Source organism: Mus pahari, chromosome 14 (genome assembly GCF_900095145.1).
Source record: "Mus pahari chromosome 14, PAHARI_EIJ_v1.1, whole genome shotgun sequence".
NCBI lineage: Eukaryota > Metazoa > Chordata > Mammalia > Rodentia > Muridae > Mus > Mus pahari.
The window spans coordinates 1,472,969-1,497,573 of NC_034603.1; the positions used below are offsets into that span (position 1 = coordinate 1,472,969).

Consider the following 24,605-nt stretch of genomic DNA (forward strand, 5'->3'; position numbering starts at 1 on the left):
AAGAGAGTCACCTGCATCTATTTAAAATAAGACTTACATTTTGAGGAGGGGGTCTAGTAAAGTTTAAGTTCCAAGACCTCCCTGGGAACTGACATTCTTGACAGGAGATATGTATGTGGGTAGCTGACATCCTGGTTGGCAATTAAGAGGCTCCACAGCCATCAGGTCTCTGTGAGCACAGCCTGCTAAAAAGCAGAAAACGGTCCTATGAACAGCATGGCTACTGGGGGCTGAAAGTGTAGCTAAGACATAGACACCCTCTTCGGTAGCTGGGCATGAAAGAACACACCTTGTAATTTTAGCACTTGAGAGTTGGACGCAAGAGGAGCAGGGGCTCAAGGTGAACGTCAACCATTTAGTAAGTTTGAAGCCAGCCTGCGCTACATAAGACCCAGATTTAAAAAAAAAAATTAAGTACTGAGTTTGAATAGAATACATTTTTAATCCAAGTACTCAAGGAGAACCTCTGTGAGTCTGAGACCAGCCTGATCCCAAGTCAATAAATGAAACGGACAGACAGACAGGCATGCACTTCAATGCTCTACTTCATTGTGGCCATGGTCATTTTAATTATTCATGCTCACTTCTGTGTCACAGGAGACTCCTGTGGCTTACCATAGATGAATATATCTTCTTGAGGTGAAGGTACTTCTCTTTATCTTTCCCTTTCTCTTTCTCTTTCTCTCTCGCTGCCTCTCTGTCTTTCCTCCTTTTCTTTCTGTCTATGGATTTGTCTGTGCAGAAGATTGTATACAGCTTAAATTCCTTGTAATTAAGCAGCTATGATTGGGTGAGGGAGAAAAATATTACAACATTTAGTAAAGTGGTGATTGTGTGATACTCTGGGTGCTTACAGACTTAGAGGTGTAGGAATTGGGGCAGTTTCAGGCTGAGTGGGGCCCAGGAACAGTCAAGTCTGTTGCAGACCATGGGAGCAGGGTCATTTTGTCAGGTTTTAGCTACCACTGTGGTCACCTGCTTCCCTTTACAAAGACAGAAGTCCCCATCCTCCCAGAGCCTTTTCAGAACTTTTCTCAGTTGGTTCTAGCATAGAATTTCTTCCTTTCTGCTTATTCAAATCTATAAATGCTTCTCTGGCCACCATGTTATCACTACCTTCTCCAAACCTCTTTAATGATGTGTCCACACTACATAATACAGAACTCAGCCAAGCTTTTCTCTGCCAGGCAGGGCCTGCTGGCACAGGCTATGGCCCTAGGCCCACAATTCCCGAATCTCCACTTACTCGGTCACCTGTGATGTCAAAGTCATGGAAAAGGTCTCGGAGTTCCTGCTTTTTAATATTGAAGAGAAATCTGTAGTTTTCAAAATTGGTCGCACCTATATTCTGCTCCCCATCCAGATCAAGCAGCTCAAAGACTGGCCGGGAATGGCGGTACATAAAGTGGTCTTCCAGATGGTTCTGTTTTGAGAGAAATGTGTGAGAATTTTGGTGCTACCTGTAAGATGTTACACCAAGGTTTGTTTATATAGCCACAAGACATTTCCTAGAGAGCTTGGAGCAAAAGGCAAACTCACAAACCTGGAGAAAGGGCTGCATGAAGAGAGACAAGGCTCAAGAGAAACTTGGAAGTGATCAATTATGCTTAATTAACAACCCAAGCTGCCACCAAGCATCGACCATCTCTCGAAGCCTTGACCTTGTTACTTGGGCAAGATCCCTGTGCTCAAGGAGCACAAGCTAGTGTCTCTTGGCAAGGTGAGACACAGAGAACACACCTCTTCCTTTTCTTTCAGCCTCCGCAGAAAAGACTGAGCCAAAGGACCAGGGCAGGAGTGAGTGAGGCACTTGGGAATGCTTTGAAACCTGTTGGAGGACAGGCAGGCCAAGAAAGGTGGGCAGGGGCAACGTTTTCCTTACAAGGTGAGACAGGACTGGAGGACTGAAGATGGGTGGCCACTGAAGAGAGAAACTGGGAAGGTGCTGGAGTGTCCAGACTGATGATAGTCAGGAGCCAAAACAGAATTTCCCATGGTGTTCCTTCCACTTCACCATGTAGTGGTGAGAAGGTATCCCACTGTGCCTTCCCCTCAGTATCTGCTTTACCAGGGAAGACAGCCCCTCTCACCTGCCCTGGCACTTACCTGATGTGCCAGCAGTATGCAAACCAACACATAGAACTGGTCAAAACCAATCTCTCCTACAGCTGTCCAGTCCAGGAGCTCAAATATCATCCTGATCTGTGTCTTCTTCAGGTTAGTCACGTGGTGGAGGAAATGAAAGAACAGCACATCTGGGGAAGGAGAGGAGAGCAAGATGGGGTGCTTTAGAACAGTCCTAAAATATTAAAGCCGGAGCCACATAAGACAGCAGTCTTGCAGGGAGTTCGCTGCCAGGAAGAATGACAATGGTTTGCTTCTGGCTTTATGCTGAACCTTCTACAACTCCACAAGCCTTAAGTTGCCTTTGCTGTGGGAAAGCAGTGTGCCAAGGTCTGGAAGCTGTGTGACAGTTGACTTACATGCCCAAACAACATAGGGCTGGTCAATGCTCAGTCACCGATGACAGGCAAGGTGCTGAGGAGTGACAGAGCCCTCTTTGCTAGAGGAGAGAAGGCGTCATTCTTACTTTGCTAAAGACATTAACATTTGGGGGTGGAAAGATGGCTCTGCCAGGAAAGACACTTGTCATGCAAGCCTGGAGACCAGAGTTTGATTCTCAGAACCCTCATAAAAGTGTAAAGGAGAAAACGAACTCCCCAAAGTTGTCTTGACCTTCTCATGCACACACGTGTCCACACACATCCTGCACATACAGACATGTACACAAAATAAGTTTTAAAGATGCTAATGTTTACCTCAGCCTTTCCCCATGGTTCTTTTAATCAGAATGGGAAAGTCAAAAAACATGAGAAATGCTCTCCTATGAGTCCCAAGAGTGTTTGTGCTTCCTCAGAGCAAAGGCTTCTGGCTATGGAGGGAGGGACCCTTCCTGTGCTTTAAGGGAGCCCTGAGAACCTGATGAGGAAGGCTGTAACACACCCACTGTAAGCCCATCAAGCTGCTTAAGGGGCTTGTCAGGCTACAATCCCTGCTTCAGGAGGTGTAACATGGGACAGAATCCACGCTGCTCTGAGCTCTGATGTGATGTAGCTGCTGCTGTTGGTCTGTGGGTCTCAGTGGCAGAGTCAGCCTAGTGGACTATACTTTTGTGCATTATTATTTAACACATACCCAACCAAATACATATCCGAGGAAAGAACTGTAGCTTACAGAACAGGATTTTTCCTTTCTTTTCATTTGTTTTTGCATTTTTTTGGGGGGGAGGGGGTTGGTTTTTTTGAGACAGGGTTTCTCTGTGTAGCCCTGGCCGTCCTGGAACTCGATCTGTAGACCAAGCTGGCCTCGAACTCAGGCCTCTGCCTCCTAAGTGCTGGGATTAAAGGCGAGCACCACTACTGCCTGGCTTTGGGATTTTCAAGTGTGACTTTCTGTGTAGTTTCTCCTCTATCCTTTAGTTTTGTAGTTGATACAGTCTTATTGACAGCTGGAGCTCACTAAGTGAAGACTCAGCTGGCCTCAACCATGTGGCCATCCCGCCCATCTTCCCCTCGAATCTTCATTACCAAGGTTATCTGGAGACCTGGGTGCAGTGGCTCCTGCCAAAAAAATCTCAGCACTCAGAGGCTGAGGCAGAAGGCTTGCCATCAGCGAAAGCCCAGCTTGGCTTATAGAGTCGAATCCCCACCCTTCTCTGGCCTCCATGGGTACGAGGCATAAAAGTGGTATATAGACATACATGTGGCCAAACATGCACATAAAAACAAAACAACAACAACAACAACAAAATAGCCAAAAGCTACCTCTGGGCTCTGCTGAGTATGTAAGACACAAATGTCATCTGTGTCATTTGGAATCTCAGCTGGAAGCAGGCAGGAGCACAGGGAGTCTATGGCCACAAGGTCCTGTGTGGTCTACCAGGTGTGAACACTCAGAGCAACATACTGTATACACATGGGTTGCGGGGTGCTCCTGGAGACATGCTGGGGGCTTGTACCTATAGAATCAGTGCTGCTTTGCAGTAAGATGACTCTGGACACCCAAATCCCCAACACCTAAAGCTGCTCTCCCAGGAAGCAAAACGAAGAGCTGTGCTGTCTCTCTCAGGTCACTGTCCCTACCCTTGGTGATCATACGCAGGTGTGGACCTTCTGGATATTGTGTCATCAGGGAATTATGTGGTTACTAGGGAGATGAGACTCTGTTCCACAAATGCCCTGAGGAGACAGTGTGGCTCAGCTTTCTGAGGGATAGCTTGGTGCCTGAAACTGCCTTTCTGTGGGCCAGGAAAGAGTTGTCTCCCATTCCGTGCCAATCTGTACACACAGGGGAAAGCAGGCTCAACACTTGTGAGGAAAAGGTGTCTTCCATTTAAGTTTCTTCCATTCTGTTCACTGCTGGGGCCTGGGTCAAAGCTGTCTACTGCTGAGCTACAGCCTCTAGGAGGCAGGGGCAGATGGATCTCTTGTGAGCTCCAAGCTAGGCAAGGCTACATAGTGAGACCTGTCACACACACACACACACACAAAGAAAAGAAAAAAATAATCTCATGGGTGCTCTTTGCTCTTCACTGTGACACTCCTCTGTGAGGTGACAGTGGTGGTTGGATTGGTCTAGAAATCTAAACCAAGGCTCAGAAAGTACACAGGGTGTTTGAGCCTGGCCTTCTGTTAGTTTATGGACTCAGTTACAGAGCTGATGGGCAGTAGTTTTGGGAACTCCCAAGTAGCACAGACAAATCCGGTTAAAATCAGTGGGTCTCAAACAAAGAAACAAACCAAAATGACATGAATGTGGGAAAGGACCCTTGGAGGAGGAAGGAGATGACAGGTGGGAGAAACACGAGAGGGTAGAAGAAATTGGACCTCAAGGAGGAGGTAACATGCTCATTGAATATCCAAGGAACTGTGGGTAGAGCCTAGCCTAGCCTGAGGTAATCCTCTGCACTGAACTGCCATCGGTCTCCTTCCACAGTTTCTGAGCTTCCTCCACAAGATGAAATAAAAGTTAAGGCGATGGTTCGGGCTCCGTGTGGGGTGGGGGTAGGGGGTGGGGGTGGGGGACTGACCATTCAAGGTGTTCCTGTGGTGCACATCCAGAAGATGAAAGTACTCCATCAAGGCTTTCACGTTTCTCAAAGACAGTAAGCAATAAATTTTGTCCATGTAAAGGTACCACAGGAAAGACCCCTGAGTCAGTTTCATGGCGGCAGCCGGAGGCTCTGGCAACCTGATACAGAATGGAGAATTCTGCCTCAGAACTAGAATGTTGGACAGGGTCCCCAAGATGACCTGGCAGAACTGGAGGGGACAATAAGAGTGAATGGAATGGCTTGTCACCGCTCTCCAGCTTCACTGTGGGTCTTTCCTGACTTTTTTTTTTGTTTTTCAAGACAGGGTTTCTCTGTGTAGTCCTGGCTGTCCTGGAACTCACTCTGTAGACCAGGCTGGCCTTAAACTCAGAAATCTGCCTGCCTCTGCCTCCCAAGTGCTGGGATTACAGGCGTGCGCCACCACCACCTGACTCCTAACTTCTTGTGGCATTTTTCTCTGCCTCTAAAGCAGCCATTCTAATCACAGGATGTCCAGACAAGAAGGGCCACTTGACAAGCCAAGTGCCACAGCAGCTTGGGGAGCCATGCTAGATGGTGTGCTCATTAGGAAGAAAAATGGAGACTCACATGCACAGAAAGATCCTCAAACAAGTATACTAATACAAAGCCAAAGAGAAGAAATGCATGCTATATAAATGTTAAAAATATATAATATCCATATATATAGCAGTATGTTTGTTCCCTACATTTGATTATATATGTATATGGAGAGAAAGATATTGTCCTGCAATCAGTATCCTGGCCCACCTGGAACTCACTATGTAGACCAGGCTGGCTTTGAACTCACAGAGATTCGCTTGTCTCTGCCTCCCCTGTGCTGGAACTAAAGGCATATGCAACTATGCTCCGCTCAAGAAGGAATTGTATTTTTAAAATTTTATTTATTGTATTTATATGAGCACACTGTAGCTGTCTTCAGACACACCAGAGAGGGCATGGGATCCCATTACTGATGGTTATGAACTACCATGTGGTTGCTGGAAATTAAACTCAGGACCTCTGGAAGAACATTCAGTGCTCTGAAAAACAGTCAGTGCTCTTAACCATTGAGCCATTTCTCCAGCCCTCAAAAAGGAATTTTCAAAAGGCCAAAGTGTAGTGAGCCAGAAGTCAAAGCAGAACGCCTGCTTAACGCTATCAACGTTTCCCTGTTTTCTCATAGTGGATGGTTTCAGGCCTGTCCAGGCGCAAACTGGTTAGTAACTCAAGCTTCTTCATGCATCAGTCACTCAGGTCAGCAGTGATCAGTTCAGACCAGTTCCTGCTCATGGACATTCATTCCACCCATCAGGGTTCCTGGGTCATCTGGAAGCAAGTTTCAAACCAAACAGCTTCTGTGTACATGTTTGAGTACATATTCTAAAAAACATGAGTCGTCACCATTATCACCCCACACTGCAGGTAGTCATGTCTAACACCCTAAAGACCACATCAGCATTCATTGTCCATAACTGCTTCTGAGAATTCTGAAGAGCACTGGCATGGTAGAATATGCCTTTAATCCCAGCACTCAAGAAGCAGAGACAGGAGGATCTCTGTGAGTTCAAGGCCAACCTGCTCTACAAACTGAGTTCCAGGGACAGCCAGGGCTACACAGAGAATCCCTGTTCTTGAAAACAACAACAAAGGAGAGAGAGAGAGAGAGAGAGAGAGACCAGATCTGTGTATCATTTATTATGTTTCATAAACCATTTCATGTTTCAAACTTGTAGGTTTCTATTTCTTATACTTTGAGTTTTAAAACTTTATTGGTTATGGTGTGAATGTGTATATACACAGGTGTGTACACCATGGCTGTGGGCCTTCTCCAGCTCACAACACTCCTTTTGTATATGGTTATCTGTCTATGCATACATGCGCACATAGATGTACACATATATGTGTGCATACACACCGTTCTATCTAAGCTTATAAATCATGGGACCCTCTGATGTTATTATTGATTGGTTAAAACATCAGACAACACCCTGTACTTATGACTGGTGTGTGCCAAGAGTGAAGTAGTCTTGTGAAACAGATCCTTTGACCTTAGGCTTGGTGAAGAATGGAAAGTCACTTGTAGGAAAGTGTGGCAGGAGGTCAGAAAGGATTAAGTCATGGTAGTAAGGGTCAGTTCAGTCGATTCTCAGCATCTCTGTGCCTTCGCTCAGGTACAGGAAGGGGACAGGGACCCATTGAATGAAGAGCAACAAAGTGACATATTTTGAGGTCAGATGTCCTCAATTCCATCATTTCCATGTGTCAGCTTTATTTATAATAACCAAATGGATAAATCCCAACCCCAGCTGTTTGTCCCTCAATGGTTGAGACAGTATATTAATGTGGAATATGAGTGAGCCACGGATTCATTCAACATGATGAATATCAGAAATGTGCTGAGTTAAAAGAAGCTAAACACAAGCCACTGTGTGGTTCGTGGCTGAGCACTTGCCTCACATGGGCAAGAGTCTGGCTTTAGTCTCCAGCGCCGGAAAGATAAATTTGAACGGAGAGGGGATTGGGATTGGCTGGAGAGGCAATGGAGATGTTCTCTACCCTGACTGTGGGACAACCCAGCCCTGGCAAAACTCCCTAACAGTGAATCTTAAGGGAGAGCATTCCTGCTGATAGAAATGAAATCTCAAAGAACTTGATTCTTGTTCTTTTGAGACAGGCTTTCACTATGTAACTCTGGCTGGTCTGGAAGTTGATATATAGGGCAGGTTGGCCTTGAACTCAGAGAGTCACTTGACTCTGGTTCCTGAATGCTGGGATCAAAGATGTGTGCCACCATGCCTGCCCTAAATTGATTTTTTTTCCTTTAAGTATTGTCGATGTTTTTGCTTGCATGTATTTCTGTGTACTGCCTTGGAAGGTCAGAAGAGGGTTTCAGGTCACGGGAAACTGGAGTGACAGATGATTGTGCACTGCCACCTGGGTGCTGGGAATTGAATCTTCCTCTGAAAGAGCAACCATTGAGGAGACATCACTCCAGCACTTTAAATTGATTTTCTTTTTCTTTTTTTCTTTTCTTTTTAATTATTCACAGTTTCTCTGTGTAGCCCTAGCTGTCTGGGAATTAACTCTAGACCAGGCTGGCCTCGAACTTGGGAGATCCACCCACTGGGATTAAAGGTGAGCACCACTACCATCCAGATAAATTGAAAAAAAAAATTTTAAGTTAAAAAATTTGGCTCACCTTGGGGGTGTAGTTCCTTCACAGAGCATGTACAAGAACCTGAGTTCAACCCTCAGTAGCAGGGAAACGCCACACTCATTTAAAGATAAAAGCAGCCCGGATCACATCAATAGTACACATACTTACATGTTCCACAGAAGACACCATGGGGAAAGTAACGCATGAAAGGTTGGCAGAAAACATTTCCAGTATCTAAACACAAAAAGATAACATGTTTAAAAGGTGAGGTGGCTCAGCAGAGCCTGGAGGCCTGAGCTAATCCTGAGGACCCGCACGGTGGGAGGAGTGAACCATCTAATGCAAGTGGTCCTCTGACCTCAGCATGTGAACCCAAGCACTGGAACACACACACACACACACACAAATAAATAAATAAACAATGAGATTCCTAGACTCAAAAAGCAGGAAATCTATTGTTTTTTAATAGCCAAGGAAAGAACAGAATGGTAGGAAGATGCTGTAGGGCCTCAATTTGACCTTTAATTCCCAGCATTAGGGAGGCAGAGGCAGGAGGAGTTCTGTGAGGCCAGCCTCAAGTAAAGGACAGCCAGGACGACATAGAGCGACCCTGTCTCAAACAAAACAACCCCCCTTCCACTCCAGCCAAATCCAACAACACACACACACACAAAATGGTCAGCATCTCAAAGACACTGAAAGGCTGTAATAAATCTGCAAACTCAGACTCATTCATTGAGATAAACACATCAAAAGCACTATTTATCGACCTTACTAATTTCTATTTTAAGTTGTTCCAGAAAGTAGGGTGGGGGGAGGGCACAGCCCTTCATTCACTAGGTCAGTGTGAGGCTCTGTAGCCAGAGACAGCTGAAGAAAGAAACCCTGATTCAACAAAAGTTTCAAAGCAGCTTTGGTTCTGTTGACTCCTTTTAACTCCAGCTACATAAGTTACACGCCCTCCCCAAACACCTCACAAAACAAAAGTCACTCGTGATTTGGGGCAAGTTTCCGGAGTTGTGGAACTGCCCCCTTACGCCCCCACACCCCATCCCCTGCCGAGACCCAGCATTTTCATCACCCGAGTGAGATTCCTCATCGCTCTTTCCAGTCAGTCCCAGTGTCTCCACAGTGCTACCTTTTCTGGACCGGTCATAAAAATGCAATCATACCTCGTGCGATCTTTGGGTCTGGCTTCTTTCATGTAGCATGACATTTTTAACGGACCTTTCCATTTTTATCCTTACTTTGTTTTCTTTTGGAGCTCCTGGAAATGGTTAGCGCATTCTGACCCTCTGTCCACCCGGTATAGCTGCACAGACTTAAGCAGGTCCCGCTCAAACGAGTGACAGATGTACACTGGCTGGTCCATAGGTTGACTCAACGAGAACAGTTTTGCATGACATTTCCTTCTTTTAATTATAAAATTTCCCCGCACTCATTCTGTGGTGGGAACAATTGGAACTGGAGCAACCCTTATTCCGGGCGTCTTTACCACACACACACACACACACACACACACACACACACACACACACACACACACACACACACACCCCTCTCCGCGCCTTGTATTCACTCTCCAGCCGGCTTTCCGAATGGGGAACAGCATTTGGCGCTTGCGCGAGGCTGAAGGGATATTTTCGAAGAGTCCGGAGGAAGGGGACCAACAATTTAAACGCTTTCTCGAGTTAAGGGTGCCCGAGTGTGAGATCTTCTTGTTCAGGATGGGAGGGTCTCCGTCATAGACTCTGCAGCTGCCCAGCCCCCAGCACAATCACTAGAACCCGTGTTCTGATACCAAGGAAAGACGCTGTGCAATATGCAGGACGCCCGCAGCCAAGGTAGAGAGGGATGAGGACCAGGATATAGGAGGACCATCCCAGAGATGACTTCGCTTTTTTCGCTAATGGGGCTTTTTAATTCGCAAAATAACTAGAAAGTTTTACTTAATAAGGAATATATTTGCTAACCTACCATGAAGCCTAAAGATCCTAAAGGAACTCTCGTTTCTTGTCCAGAGTCCCGGCCGTTTGTGGCTGGCGGAGGCGGGGGAAAGTTCGGATTGGGGGGCGCATAGCCGCGGGGCTCTGCTTTCTGCCGGGCTCAGAGGCAGCACGAGACCTGCCTAGGAAGTGTGGCGAAAGCCACCTGGGACCGCGTGAACTTTGAGGCAAAGAGCACCGAGGACTGGGGTGAGCCCCGGGGCGAGGGTGCGGGCATCTCGCGCGGGAAGCTGGCGAGCCAAGCCTCTGTCGGCGAGTTCTGTGCGCTGATGCATCAACTCGGCACCGACGGCGGTAGCGAGACACCAGCTGAACCCCGGAGGTTTGGGGTTCCGGGAGGCGCAGCGGGCCCAGGGGCAGGCCACCCAGCGGACTACAGTCTCCAGAGTGCCCCGCGGCGCGGGCGGAGCCGCGAGCTCCCGCAGCCAATTGAGGGGTCTCGGGGCGCCACAGAGCAGGTGGAGCCGGCGGGGGCAGGCGCGCGCGCGGGTGCCGGGCGTCCTGCGGGCGGGTCCAGGAGGGGGCGGGGCGAGGCGGGCCGGGCGGGCCGCGGTTCCGGCAGGTCCCTGCGGCCGCTGGCTCACTCGGCCGGTGCTGCGCTGCGGGGAGGGCGGCTCTCCGAAGCCGCGGGTCCTGTCGTCAGGCTCCTCATCCAGCATGGCTTTCGCCAATTTCCGCCGCATCTTGCGGTTATCCACCTTCGAGAAGAGAAAGTCCCGTGAATATGAGCACGTCCGCCGGGACCTGGACCCCAACGACGTATGGGAGATCGTGGGCGAGCTGGGAGATGGCGCCTTCGGCAAAGTCTACAAGGTGAGGGTCCCAATTGCTGAACTTGCCAGGTCCTGCGAGCCCCTGACCACCACCACCAACCCCGCACAGTTGTTTCTGAGCACTTCCTGTGTGCCCCGTACAGGGCACAAAGGGACGTTTGTAGGATCGAGGCATCCCAGGGGGCTACCCGAGGCATCCCCAGGATCACGGTGATAGGGACACGTCTTTTAAAGACGGACTATACCGATGTTGTGGAAATGTTCAGGCTCTGGGCTGTGCCTGGAAGGGTTGGGAGTTGAGGACACTCCTGAAGATGAGCCTACGATCCGTACTCGGGGAGGTCAGAGGGGCCCTGGAGTGAGTGAGGACAGGCTTGGGATTAGAAGGCTCAGCGGAAAGCGAGGACAGGGTCCTGTGACTGCAGCTGCAGGGCACAGATTTGGCTTCTAGTCGCCTGAGTCACCAGAGGCTCCCTGACTGCAGTTACCTCTCCCCTGGAGGAAGACAGGCTGAGGAGGAGTGGGTGGGGCATAGATGATTCCATACAGACACGTGTGCAGACGGACAGCTCCTGGGGTTTGGTCCTCTGAGCCAATTCTGAGTGCCTGGGTTGTTGTTGAAAATACCTAACTCGTCTTGACTCCACCCTTTCTCATTTCCTCCAAGAAAAGGTCTTTCCTCCTCCTCACACACACCCCCACCCCGCTCCCCCAACCACCCGTTATGTAGCCTTGTTGCTCAGGCTGGTCTCCCAGATCTGCTTGCCTCAGTCTCTGGAATAGCTTGGACTGTAGGTTTGGCCACTACAGCGTAGCATCCCCTACATTTATTGGGAGTCTCCCATAGTTCAGCTGCCTTAGCTGTCCTCCTAAGCCATATGTCATTGTCCTTGGGGCTTCTGTAGTTGGAGGCCTCACTGACCCTTTCAGGATGTTGGACCCCAGAAAGGGCTTTTCCAGCTTCCCAAGTTGGGCCTTGCTCACTTTGACATGAAGTTGATATGCTAGAGTTGGTCTGCTTCTCGCTCCAGAAGTGTGTTCCCTAGGAGAGATTCTATAGCATCGTTGGGAAGCTTGTTAGAAACTAAGACTCTCAGCTGGGTGTGGTGGTGCACACCTTCAATTCCAGCAGAGGCAGGCAGATCCTAGTCTGAGGCTAACCTAATCTACAGAGTGAGGCCAGGACAGCCAGGGCTACACAGAGAAACCCTGTCTCAGGGTAACAAAAATAGAAACCCAGAGCAAACAGAAAGAAGCTAAGCACTCATTGCAGTGCTCCAGCAGCTTGGAGCAGGGGCAGTTTGGAGGCCAGTCAGACCCTTGGAGACCTCCTCTCTGAGCTGTACTTCCTGTGGGAGGGCTGAGGAACCCCCACTGGGGCAAAGTTCCCCCTTGGGAGAGTCAAGCAGAGGTCACCTGGCATCCAACTGAATGGAACACTTTGGCTGAGGGCTTTGTCCATATTTGAGGGCTACCAGGCCCGTCTACGCTTTCATCGGCCCTCCAGGCCTTGCTCCTCTGCTGCATTCTGGGGGTGTCAGGAAATGGCCCCCAGCCTCTCACTCGGCTCTCTCTGATGCTGCCTGTTCCTGCAAAGTTGCCCTGACCAGCGTGAGAGCCCCCAGCCTGACTCACCGTCTATAATGTTCAGCCATTTGTTCGTGCATGCCCTTGGCTCTCTATAATTTTTGTTTTGTTTTGTTTTGTTTTGTTTTTCTCTGTTAGGGACTTTGAGTCACCTTCTTGTGTACCTACTATGTGATGCTCTCAATTGTTACTTCAGATCCTTCTCCGTTGTTTACAAGTTTCCTTTAAAGCGTCCTGCTAGACTGCTGGACCTTGTCTGTCTCTAGTTTGCCCTTCGTCCCCAAATGCCCTGTTCTGGATTTCTGTGGTTCATTTTTATTTAAACTTTAGTGCAGAACTTTGCTTTCTAAAGAGCAAGAGTCTCTGTTGTCTTTTCTGCTTGCTGGATAAAACTCTTTTCTCAGGCAGTTTCAAGGAAGGGAGCTCTCCGGTCACCCACTATTTTGTTGGTTCCTGTTCTCCAAGGCATATAGACACCTTTGAAGAGTGACCCCAGTTCCCAAAGCTGGGAAATGGCTCTGAGGCAGACTAGAGAAAGGGAGACCTCGAGAGTCGCATGACAGCTAGTGCTCTTGGACAGTCTGTCAGGGTTGGTGATGGGTTGCACAGACAAAGATGGCCCCCTGCGGGCTGGTGAGACGGCTCAGTGGTCCTTCCAATATCCAGAGTTCAAATCCCAGCAACCACATGGTGGCTCACAACCATCCTTAACAAGATCTGACTCCCTCTTCTGGAGTGTCTGAAGACAGCTACAGTGTACTTACATGTAAAAAACAAAACAAAACAAAAAACCCAGCTGGCCCCCTGAGACCATAAAGGAGCAGAGACACCTCTGTTGCGCAGGGCTGTGCCTCGCATGCAGTGCATTCCTCGGGTGTTGGTGGTGATGCTCGCATTGTGTGTATAGAAATGTGACGCGTGGTGGCTTGGGATGCTTGAAGAGGACAGCAGATGACTCTCACTGTTAGGTAACTACTAGGAGATGCTCTCTAGAGTCATTTTAGAACACATTTGAACACTTTTTTTTTTGTTTTTGTTTTTTTGTTTGTTTTTGTTTTTTGAGACAGGGTTTCTCTGTGTAACCCTGGCTGTCCTGGAACTCACTCTGTAGACCAGGCTGGCTTCGAACTCAGAAATCCGCCTGCCTCTGCCTCCCGAGTGCTGGGATTAAAGGCGTGCGCCACCACACCCGGCACACTTGAACATTATTTTAAAGTTTCCCACAGAGCGTCCTGCTGGGCTGGCAGGAGCTCATGTGTCTTTAGTTTGCCCTCTCTTGACTAAGTCTTTTCATTTTGTGTTTAAGGGTTTTGTTTTGCTTTGTTTTTGTTGAGACAGGATTTTCTGTGTAGTCTTGGCCAAACTGGAACTCACTGTAGAGGGGGCTGGCCTTGAACTCAGAGAGATCTGCCTACCTTTTCCTCCCGAGTGCTGGGATTAAAGGCATGTGCCACCACCACCTGAGAAGTTTTTTGGCATTTTTGTGCCCATAAGTGTGCAGATGCCCACGCACACATGTGTGAAGGGTAGAGGTTGACATTGGGTTTCACTGAGCCTGGAGCTCACAGATTGAACTAACTACCTGGTCTGAGAGCCCCAAGGGTCTTCCTGGCTCTGCCTCCTGGACTTTGGGATTACAGGTTTGTACTGCCATGCCTGGCCTTGGGATCTGAACTCAGGCTTTTTCTTGTGAGGCAAGCTCATATCAATGGAGTCATCTTCCCAGCTATTCATTATGTGGTGTTTTTGTTCAACATGGCACTGGAAACAATAGGTTAATACCATACATATGTGACCTATGCCTAAACACACTGTGAAGCCCAGGGTGTCTATGATTATGTAAGCACACGCTATATCTTCTGTAATGACAGAATCATTGATGATGCATTTGTTAGATGTGCCCCCATTATTGAGTGACATGTGTCTGTGTTGTCACCTTGACCTTCGCATGTGTTAGGCGTTTTAACTGAAGTTCATTCCTGCAGTCCACAGCCCTTCCTGGAGGACTTTCATAGGCTTTTTTCCCTTTTTAAACTAAGACCTCTCAAATCAAAGGCCATGACCTCTAGCTACTGTCTGGTTCATTGGCCTGGATTTTCTGTGGAATCCTGGCTGTCCTGGAAGTCTGTGGAGGAGGCTGATCTCAAACTCAGATACTCGCCTGCCTCTGCCTCCTGAGTGCTGCGAGTAGAGGAGTGCACCCGCCCGGCATGCCGCCCCTCTGCTTTCTGACAAGGTTTTCTTTGTCTGTCTGTCTGAGCCTGGAGAGGAGGAGGCTGGTTTAGTCCAGCCATCCTCACCCCATTCTTGTGTGATGCAAAGTTGGTTCAGAAAGAAAATCATTTCTGGTTCATTACTCGAATTCAACATGAGGCTCACGGGTGACGTGTTTTCAGAGTCCTTGTCAGGAGCCGTCGTTTCTGTGAGGCGGGGCAGGGGGAGAGGAAGTGTTTAGTTCTACAGTGGAGGCACTGTCCCAGCACAGTCAGTTGCAGAGGATGAGGTGATGGCTTTGCTTTTAAAGGGTTAATTAAAATGGTGGTGGGGGAGGTAAAATGACTAAAAAGAAAAAGAAAACTCACCTTAAGTTGCTAGCTTACTATGTTTATATTCTTCAGTGCTGAATCCAAACACTTGTGGACACTAGGGAAACTTCCTGCCTCGGCTTTTGTGTCTGTTCCTGGTTGTTTGGAAGAGGGTCTTTCTGTGTTCCCCAGGTGAACCTCAAGCACCTGGCCTTAAACAATCTTCCGTCCTTAGTCCCCTGTGTGGCTGGTGATACAGGCACAGGTCGCTGAGCTTGGCTTTTTTTTTTTTTTTTTTCCATTTTATTTTTTTAAACTACTAACAAATCCAATCGCACATCTTTAATCTTAGCACTTGGGAGGTGGGGCAGGTGGATTTATGAGGCCAGCCTGGCATATAGAGTGAGTTCTAGGACAGCCAGGACTACATGGAGAAGCCCAGTCTTGGAAAACAAAAACAAAAACAAAAAAACAAATCAACTAACCAAATAAATAAAGATAGATAGATAGATAGATAGAACTGATCAATTCTTTTTTTTTTTTTTTTTAAGATTTATTTATTTATTGGATATAACTGTAGCTGTCTTCAGACACCCCAGAAGAGGGAGTCAGATCCCATTACAGATGGTTGTGAGCCACCATGTGGTTGCTGGGATTTGAACTCAGGGCCTTCNGAAGAGCAGTCGGTGCTCTTAACCGCTGAGCCATCTCTCCACCCCCCGAACTGATCAATTCTTATCCTGTCAGGGACACAGCTGTTGCTTTATTCTATAATGTAAGACACAACCTCAGAAGCAAAGAGCTATGCAGGCTGACCTTGTATGGGTAGGAAATTCATAATATGGCGATAAACAAGGGCTGAAGGAAGGACACAGGGAGAGAATAGTGTGGGGCTTGTGGCCTGTTGTCTGTCCCTCCATGTGTTTGGGGTGTCCTCATGTGGTTTTGCAACCCCTTGGATTTGCTCTGACTAGCTGTCATCCACCATTTTTCTGCCTTGCACATAAGTCAAAGTGACTTTAGCTCCCTGGTATGGCCAGGGCTTTGCAATGAAACAGCACTTTCAAAGTTAGCCCTGTAGCAGAGCTGACCAGAGGGTGATTTTAAAAATACAATGAGATCAATTTATGGAAGGCCTTTGGCTGCCTTCTCTTGCCAGCAGTCAACCTCAGAGTCCTTGTGGATCCCCAGAGAGTGGGGAGACTTTGGCAGCTGTGTCCAGACTTCAGATGGCCCCAGGTCTGCTGGCTTTGAAAGCCAAGCTGGCAGTGCTGGGGGCCTCCATCACAGCAGGCCAGCCCTATCCACCCTCCAGTGTTGGAAAGCCTGGGTTTCCGCCTGTCTCCCCTGGGGCTGCCCGAGGTCTCCTGTATCCTCCTCCTCTTCCTCCTCCTCCTCCTCTCCTACTGGTCCCGTCCATTCCGGAAAGGGATCTGCCCCTAGGCAGTAACCTAGTTTCCTCTCAGCTCAGTATTTTTAAACCCAAGTCCAAGCTATTGTGAGCAGTTCCTCACTCATCAGAAAGGCTCCCAATGTCCCCCGAGGGCACCTGGCAAGGGTCAGCTTCTGCAGCTGGCTTTGGTCAGCTCCTGACACACTGGGCACTTCCCAGCAATCTCAGAGTAGGCCTGGGTAGGAATGGGTGTGGCTAGATGGCAGGAGGGCTGATGCTCACCCAACCCCCATCTTTTGAGGTCACCTACATGAGGAAGAAAGCCCCAGGGCCATCTGAGGGTACCCTAGGGCAGTCGCTATGAAGGACAGTAGGATCTATGTTCCATTGTGACCCCATTTGCTTGTTAAGCCAGTGGCTTCCTCTGAGCTGAGGCTCTACCTTTGAGGATGCGTCTACAGTGCAGGGGAGGCGTCACACAGAGGTGTGGCTTTGCTCCTGGCCCCCTCCCAGGCAGTCCCAGGATCATTTATGATTGTTGACACTCTGAGTTCTGCTTCTGAGGTCTTGGCTTGCCACTGTCACTTATCTGGGACAAAGCAAAAAGACTTGCAGCTGTGGCACCTGTGCTTCCAGCCTGGGCACCGTTGATTGACAAGGGTGTCAGGGCCAATCTTCACTGGGTCAACAGAACACTGTTCTGGCCTCAGAGGGAACAAGCAATCCCGGGACCAAATATGAATGCTGGTGCCCAGAACACAGACCCAGGTTGTTCCATGCTCACGGAGGAAGCAGTCACATGAGATTTTTTTTATTGGTCACAGAGCAAAATAAGTTATAATCAGTGTGTCAGTGGGGCCACGGGTAGGTAGGTGGGTCACAACCGAGTAGGGAGACTCTGCTGTGGGCTTCAGATGTTTTCTGAGACATTCCTGGCTTTCGGGTTGTTAAGATCTGGCAGTCAGCTAAGAATCATTTTAAGGTCTTGGTAGTTGCAGGGATGTTTAGGTTAGACACAGGGATAGACAGTAGAATTCTCAAAGGGACTGAAAATAACCCAAGGTAATTTGTCTTTTGTCTGCAACATTTTAATTCTCCCTAATCTTGAAGTTTAGTCCTTTGGCCTTGTAGAATTGCTAACACAGACACCGCTTGCCCCTCCCTCTTTCTTCCCCCACCCCCTCTCCTGGAACTTCAGTTTACAGTTGTGGGCCCGCCTTATGCCTTGTAGATGTTCTCAACATTCTGGCTTGTGTCTAGTTTCCTCCAGATGTCAGAAGCCCCCCTGCCCAAGTTGTGGCTGCCAAGACTGTCCTGAACGCTGTCACATGCTCTGGGGTGTGAGGGGGAGGCTGAGTCCTCCAGTTAAATAAATGAGTGTATCTGTAATATAGTTCAGCTGGCTGTAAAGTTGCCTCTGCGGTCCATGGGAATTGGTCCTAGGACTCCCTCCGACACCGGCACCTGAGCAATCTTAATTTTGTCATATAAAGTGGGGATATTATCAGCACAGTGTCCCATCCACTCTCTGTCGTCTCTGGACACTTCTAACGCCGTGACACTGACGTCCTGTGTAAGTCTGCACGGTATTCCTGGAATATAAGACCAGAGAAAAGCCTGTATCTGTTCAGTACAAATGCAGTTTAAAAAAAAAAAAAGGTGTTTAACCCAGGGTTGGATGTGGAAGCCTCAGGTTTGGGAGGGCTCATTGCATCTGCCACCTCCATGTGCTACATGAGAAAAGACTTAAACCTCAGTGTCAGGGAGGTGAGAGTTCAAATCTCGGCTGCCCCACTTAACAGTGGTGCCATGGGAGAGGTGAGTGGCTTGCTTCTGAGCTTCAGTTTTTCTCATGTATGAGTGGAACTTATAAGATAGCCACCCTCAGAACTGTCATGAGAGTTAGCCTCCTGCACCACAGGGCAGCGGGGGAGGGGAAGTGGGGGGTGGGATGGGGGTGAGGATGGGGAGGGTATGGGGGGCGTGGCATGGTGTGTCTGAGCAGCTGCTTGAAAGACAGCAGTATCCACCAGTTGCTGGGGGCTGCCTGTCAAGAGAGCTTGAACAGAGACCACAGAGCCATGCGAGTGGGAAGCTGCCTGTGGGCCGGGCAGCCAGATGGGAATCAGAAGGCAGAGGGAATGAATCTGGGCTGGTGGGTGGCAGGTAGACCCAGGTTGACTACAGCCAGCTTTTGAGCTTGTCGCCCTGAGGTTGGGTTTGTGTGGCCTCCCCCAGGCTAAATCTGAAGCTACTTGGCCTCAGCATTTGAAACCAGGAAATTGCTCATAGCAGACCAGTGGTGGATCTCCTCTGGAGGCATCCTCATTAGTGCTCCTGCTGGGTCATATCTGTAGGAGCAGGGAAGCCTGGCTACTGTCCCTGAAATGTCCCACAGACTGAAAGAGCTGCACAGGGGTATTAGAAAGAGTGACTGGGTAGTGCAGTGGTCATTTTAGCGTCTGACAAACATCAGTACAAGCGTTCAGTTTTCTTCTGAAGTCTCTACATGCAAGCTTGCATCTATACAGACCCATGTGATTTCTCGTGCTCAGCTGTACACTGTTGAGCACCGTAGAGCCAGCCTGGCCCTATAGCCCTGCATCTCTGGCCCACTGTGTTCCTCTGCTCTTCCCAGAGGCCAGTGGGTTTTGAGCATTTTAGGTGAGCATGCTGGGGTGCTGTCAGGGCAAGGTTATGCCCACTAGTTCCTTGGTCTGCATAGCCATCTACTGTAGCTGTATAGAATGCAGACAGTTATGACCACAGTGCTGGAGTCTGGTAAGACCAGGATGAAGGCTCTTATAGATTTGGTGTTTGGCAAGCCTTCTCACCGTGTGCTCATTTTACAAAGGCCTGACCTTTAACCTAATCACCGGATCAAAGGCCCAGACTTTTGGTTTGGTTTGGTTTGGTTTGGTTTGGTTTGGTTTGGTGGTTGTTGTTTTGTTTTGTTTTTTTGTTTTTCGAGACAGGGTTTTTCTGTGTAGCCCTGACTGTCCTGGAACTCACTCTGTAGACCAGGCTGGCCCCGAACTCAGAAATCCACCTGTTTCTGCCCCCCAAGTGCTGGGATTAAAGGCATGTGCCACCACTGCCCGGCTAATGCTATCATCTTGGACTTAGGATTTCCATATATAGAATTTTGAGGGAGCATAGGCATTCAGATCATAGTGGTGACTCGGTCAAGAGGACCCTGAGTGACAAAGTAGGAAGTTAAATGTGGCAGTTTTGACTTTAAATAATGTCCTTTCTGTCATCAGCCTCCAAATGAGCATATATAATGTCAGAAAGGTCCCCTCTGTGGATGGGAGAAAGGGGACAAGGCCATGACCAGAAAGGGGCAATGATTTATCTGAGGATGCAGCCAGGCCTCCTGTGCCCCACCCATGGGAGCCTACGAAAGGTGGGTCCAACCGGCCACTGTATGGAGACTAGAGCGCCCTGTCTCGGTGGAGGAATTCCCACCTGATTGTGGTTGAGGCCTAGGTCAGAGCCTAGAATTGGCACATGCCTCGTGCAGGGGCCACCAGTGTACAAAGGAGATGTGTGCTGAGGGAGAGTGAGGGGAGGGAGGGTTTGGGGTGGGAGTGGGAGTGGGACCCTTGCCAGGGTTTGAGGCTGGAAGGAGTACCTAGCTCTGCTCATCCTGGGTTCATTCACCACAAAGGCTGCAGTAATGATGTAACTAGACAGGGTCCTTGAAGGATGTGACAGCCTGTGGTTAGTCACCAGCATCCGGGACACTGAGAGCTCAAGTGTTAGCTCAAGGAATAGTTCTTGACCACTCTTGTGTTTCGAGCCTTGCAGGCCTCCACAGGAGGATTCACTATTACTATGTTATTACTGTCCACCATTTTTCTCTTCTCTTCTTCAGAAAGGCAAGAGATAGTCAATATCCCCCCTCTACTATACTTGGTATGGCAGAGGCCCAAAGATGGCCACTGACTTTTTTAGTGTCACACAGCCTTTTCATGGCAGGACTGAGACTTCATCCCAGGTCTTTCTAGCCCTGGCTCTGCACCTTTTCCCTGCAGAGAACAGAAGGAAAGCCATAGGTCGTGTTAGGCAGAGGTGGTCGCTTTCCTGTGGTGTCTGCTCATGGCCTTGTGGATTCTGTGTCTAGAAACATGACCTTCTTTCTGAGCCTTCTTCAAGTGGATGTTGATGGTGGCCTCCCCTCCAGAGGAAGTGGTAATGGGCAGGGCTGCAGCGGAAGTGGCTGGGGGCCTCCAGAGGGCAGAAGATGATGAAGGTTCTTGTCACCCTCCTGGGCCCTGGTGGGTGGGTGGGGTGGCTGGGAGGCAAGACCTGTCATGGGGAGATACACCCCAAGTGGCCTCCTGCCCTCACTCCTCAGGCACCGCCCACTTCTGTCCTCTCCTTCCCTTCCCTTTTCGCTTCTGCTTTCCCATGTTGCAAGGTTTTGGTTTTTTTTTTCTTCCTTCCTCCACAGCTTGCTGATTCTCTTGTGTAAACCAGCTTGGTTCTTACCAGAGCCTGAGTTAAGGGGAGGTGAAGAGGGCAGTGGCTTTCCTCAGAATGAGAGGGAGGTTGCCTGATGGGTGTAGAGAGACACTGAACAGGAGGAGAACCAGCTTTTAATGCTTTAGTGCAGCTACAGTGGAGGTACATTCATGTGTGTGCGCACATGCGTGTGTGTGTGTGTGTGTGTGTGTGTGTGTGTGTGTGCGCCAGCTCTAGGTTTAACAGTATGCATGCATCACAATCTCACTGCATTTGCTTGCACAGGGTCGGGAGTAGAGGCAGCACCCCACTTGGCTGTACATTTTAAAGTGGTCATAGAGGGGTTTGGTTTGTTTGTTGTTTATTTATTTTGTTTTGTTTTGGCAGGGTCTAATGTTTTAATCCTTGACTGTCCTGGAGCTCTCTATGTACACCTGGCCAGCTTTGAACTCAGAGATCTACCTACCTCTGCCTTCTAGGTGCTGGGTTTAAAGGTGTGTGCCACCACATGTGGCTCAACGGAGGCCGTTTGAATGTTTAGAGCACTCAGCAGCGAGCAGAGGATGAAGTGACTGTCATGCAGACAGCCAGATTGTCACATACTTCACGTGTGTTGAGCAGTCTCACTGAACCCTATGAATATATAAAATTATCCCCTCTAATTAGAGTGTAAAGACATTCAAATGCAGAGAAAGTAGAGTGCATCATTAGTCAGCTGGGCCTGGACTAAGTGCTGTTCTCAGGTTAGCTCAGCAGACCACCTCGGGCAGGAGCCTTCGTGCCCTCAGTGTAGAAAGGTAGACAGAGAAGAACACAGTCTGCTGCAGTCACATGTCACACATCAGAGAGCGTCAGCCTGGGTCAGCCAGCTGTGCCACCCACCCGCAGAGGGATGTGGAGAGGCGATCATACAAAACGCAGAAAGCAGTGTCTGGAGTTCTTTTGATTTTTCTTTTTTGTATTATTCTAGTTTTAAGATTTTTTGTGTGTGTACTTGTGTTATTTTTAGAATATAAATAAAAAATAACACAGAGAATACTGTGGATTAAAAAATAAAACAAAAAGACAGCAGCAGCTGGGAGGTGGTGGCACACCTCTTTAATCCCAGCACTCGGGAGGCAGAGATAGGTGGATCTCTGTGAGTTTGAGACCTGCCTGGTCTACAGAGTGATGTCCAGGACAGCCAGGGCTGCATGGAGAGAAACCCTGTCTTGAAAAACCAAAAACCAAATCAAACCAAACCAAATCAGCAGTGGCATGCTTGCTGTCTATACCGCTTAGAGGTCTGAGATGGGAAACTGAGGTGGGTGGGCCAAATAATCCCTGAATTGTAGGGATTAATGGATTTTATTATAAAGTGTAGCACACTCTCCGCAACGTTCTCTCGTTAGTCCAGACACAGCCTGACAAAGATGGAGCCTTGCCCCCAGGATGCAGAGCCCACGGCCACCTTCCTTTCCTTTACCAATGATATCTTGGGCCTGGACTCCTCACCGTGTTTGAAGAGCTGGGATGCAAAGGTTCCCACATGCCTGGCCAAGTTGGACACGCTGCCGATCTCCTCGGCCAAGGCCACGGCTCGGCATCTTTGAGGCTGATCCTGTTGGGGTTTGGTCCCAAGCCAAAAGGACTTGGAGGCTTAGCATTTCCTGGCTGTGCCAGTTTGGCCCAGCAGGCTTCTCCTCCTGGGAGTGTTGAGTGTACGTCTGTGGGTCTGTCAGTTCTCTGCTTCTGTGCCACAGAATCTCTGCTGTCCTCAAGTGTCACTTCTGAAGCTTGGCTGGCTTGTTTGTCAGCGGGTTGGAGTTGGGCGGGGCACTTACTGATTGGGAAGTGGCTCTCTCTGCTTGGAAGGGCTTGTTAGCTGTGTATGTCCTGGCCCAGCCAGAGCCTTTGGCTCCTGTCAGGCAAACAAGTGGCATCTTCCAGAAGTAGAACAGGATGACAGGAGAGCCAGGAGGAAACAGACTCTTGTCACTTCCCAGTCTTCTCGTGTTCTGCCTACCCATCCACCTGACTGCTTTACCGACCTCCTAGCAACCTGCCTTAGCGACTTCCCTATTGCTATGAGGAGAGCCATTTTCCAAGGCACCTTACAGAAGACAGAATTTATCCGAGGCTTACAGTTCCAGAGCTCAAGCCAGTGACCGTCATGGTGGGAGCATGGCAATAGGCAAGCAAGCATGGTGCTGGGGCAATGGCTGAGAGCTCACAGCTGACCCACAAGCATGAGGCAGGGATAGAGGGAGCGACAACTTGGAATCAAGCCCACCCCTGTGACACACCTTCCAACAAGGCCATACACGTCTAATCCTTCTCAAACAGCTCCACCAACTGGGGACCAGGCATTCGAAGGAATGAGCCTATAGAGGCCATTCTCACTCAAGGCACCACCCCACTCATTTGTATCTGTCCTCCCACCCTCTCATCTGTCCTCCCATCCCCTCGTCCGTCCTCCCACCCCCCACGTCCATTCATCCTCCCTCATGTCTGTCATTAAGGCTTCCCTGTTCTCCCCACCCCATTCCCTGGCCATTCTGTGCCAGGCTCTATTGGGGTGTAGGCTGAGAGTACTCAGACATGGGTTTGCCTTTTCATAGCTCCCAGCCAGCTCAGATCTGAGTTGCATGTGACTGGAGCACCAGTAGCCTATAGTGGAAGCGCTAACAAGGGCTCGGGCAGGGGCCAGAGTGCTGGCCAGGGATCTCACGCTGTGTCTGTTCAGCTTCAGGAAGCCACTCAGTGTTTGTGCGTGTAGGTAGTGGAACAAGAGCTGGTCAGGGAGGGCTGGAACCCTGGAGACCCTGGAGATGATTGGCTTAAGGCACAGACCTGGGCTATGAGCTAGGCCTGCCTGAGTTCAAGCCCTGAGAGTTGCTTTCTAGTGTGTGACCTGGGACTTGTCTCTTTCTCTCTCTGGGCCTTCTTTTTCTTTTCCACAGAAGGAGGTGATTTCCATCTCTTTCCTCCTGGGCCTGTACTGGGTCAAGGCCGGTGCTCAGTCCCTGGCCTCCAGAATGCCTGCTGTAATATAAGCCTCTCTTATCCTGCCGCCCCCTTGCCAGCCTTTGATTCCCAGCTCCCGTTGAACACTAGGCTCTAGATCTGTTGCCCCTCATCCCCTTCTTGAATGGATATTGGTCTTTTCCTTGCAATAACCAGTTCTTCTGTGGCCTGAGCTGATGCCCTCTCCCTGTTCCCTAAACCAAACCCCTCCTAGGATTGGTGGCACTCATCACCATTCCCTATGACTCGGTCTGAGACCCGCTGGTTCCAGGGGCCTGGACCTCATCTGACACATGCCCAGTACAGCCCTGAGCATCCAGAGACAGGAAAGTGGAAACTTTAGCTTTGCCTGCTCCAGACTTCAGCTGTTGGCCACACATAGACTGTCATGGACAGGTCAGCTGGACGCTTTCCTCACACCCGAGCCTTAGCCAAGCTGCTAAGTGATCTCAGCAACAGCTGTGTGTTTAGGGTGGGGTATCTGAACCACCTTGTGCCTCCCTCTGTCTCTCTGTCTCTCTGCCTGCCTGTCTCTCTGTCTCTGTCTCTGTCTCTCTCTCTCTCTCTCTCTCTCTCTC

At 49.2% G+C, this 24,605-nt stretch overlaps 2 protein-coding genes across 2 annotated transcripts in view; one reads left to right on the top strand and one right to left on the bottom strand.

Annotated features, from left to right (window-relative positions):
• Nucleotides 1-548: 548 nt before the first annotated feature.
• Efcab9 (EF-hand calcium binding domain 9) lies at nucleotides 549-5,271 on the bottom strand. Its single transcript, XM_021213960.1, has 4 exons — nucleotides 5,090-5,271; nucleotides 2,107-2,255; nucleotides 1,247-1,423; nucleotides 549-780 (listed from the first exon to the last, which is right to left on the bottom strand). Exons 1-4 carry the CDS (start codon nucleotides 5,223-5,225, stop codon nucleotides 592-594), a joined length of 651 nt encoding a protein of 216 aa, XP_021069619.1. The 5' UTR covers nucleotides 5,226-5,271; the 3' UTR covers nucleotides 549-591.
• A 5,662-nt stretch (nucleotides 5,272-10,933) lies between these two features.
• The window catches only part of Stk10 (serine/threonine kinase 10), an 88,283-nt gene continuing 74,611 nt past the window's right edge, over nucleotides 10,934-24,605 (top strand). Inside the window, exon 1 of the mRNA XM_021212839.2 lies at nucleotides 10,934-11,089. Coding sequence (XP_021068498.1) covers nucleotides 10,934-11,089 — 156 coding nt within the window. The remainder of the gene's footprint in view (nucleotides 11,090-24,605) is intronic.

What these genes read in the sequence shown, in the direction of transcription:
- Efcab9 (XM_021213960.1), bottom strand. Translation starts at nt 5,225, where the DNA reads ATGAAACTGACTCAGGGGTCTTTCCTGTGGTACCTTTACATGGACAAA. An exon ending in CCACAGGAACACCTTGAATG is followed by an intron (nt 2,256 to 5,089) that starts GTCAGTCCCCCA and finishes CTCCTTCCCCAG; the next exon opens with ATGTGCTGTTCTTTCATTTC. An exon ending in TTGACATCACAGGTGACCGA is followed by an intron (nt 781 to 1,246) that starts GTAAGTGGAGAT and finishes ACCCAATCATAG; the next exon opens with CTGCTTAATTACAAGGAATT.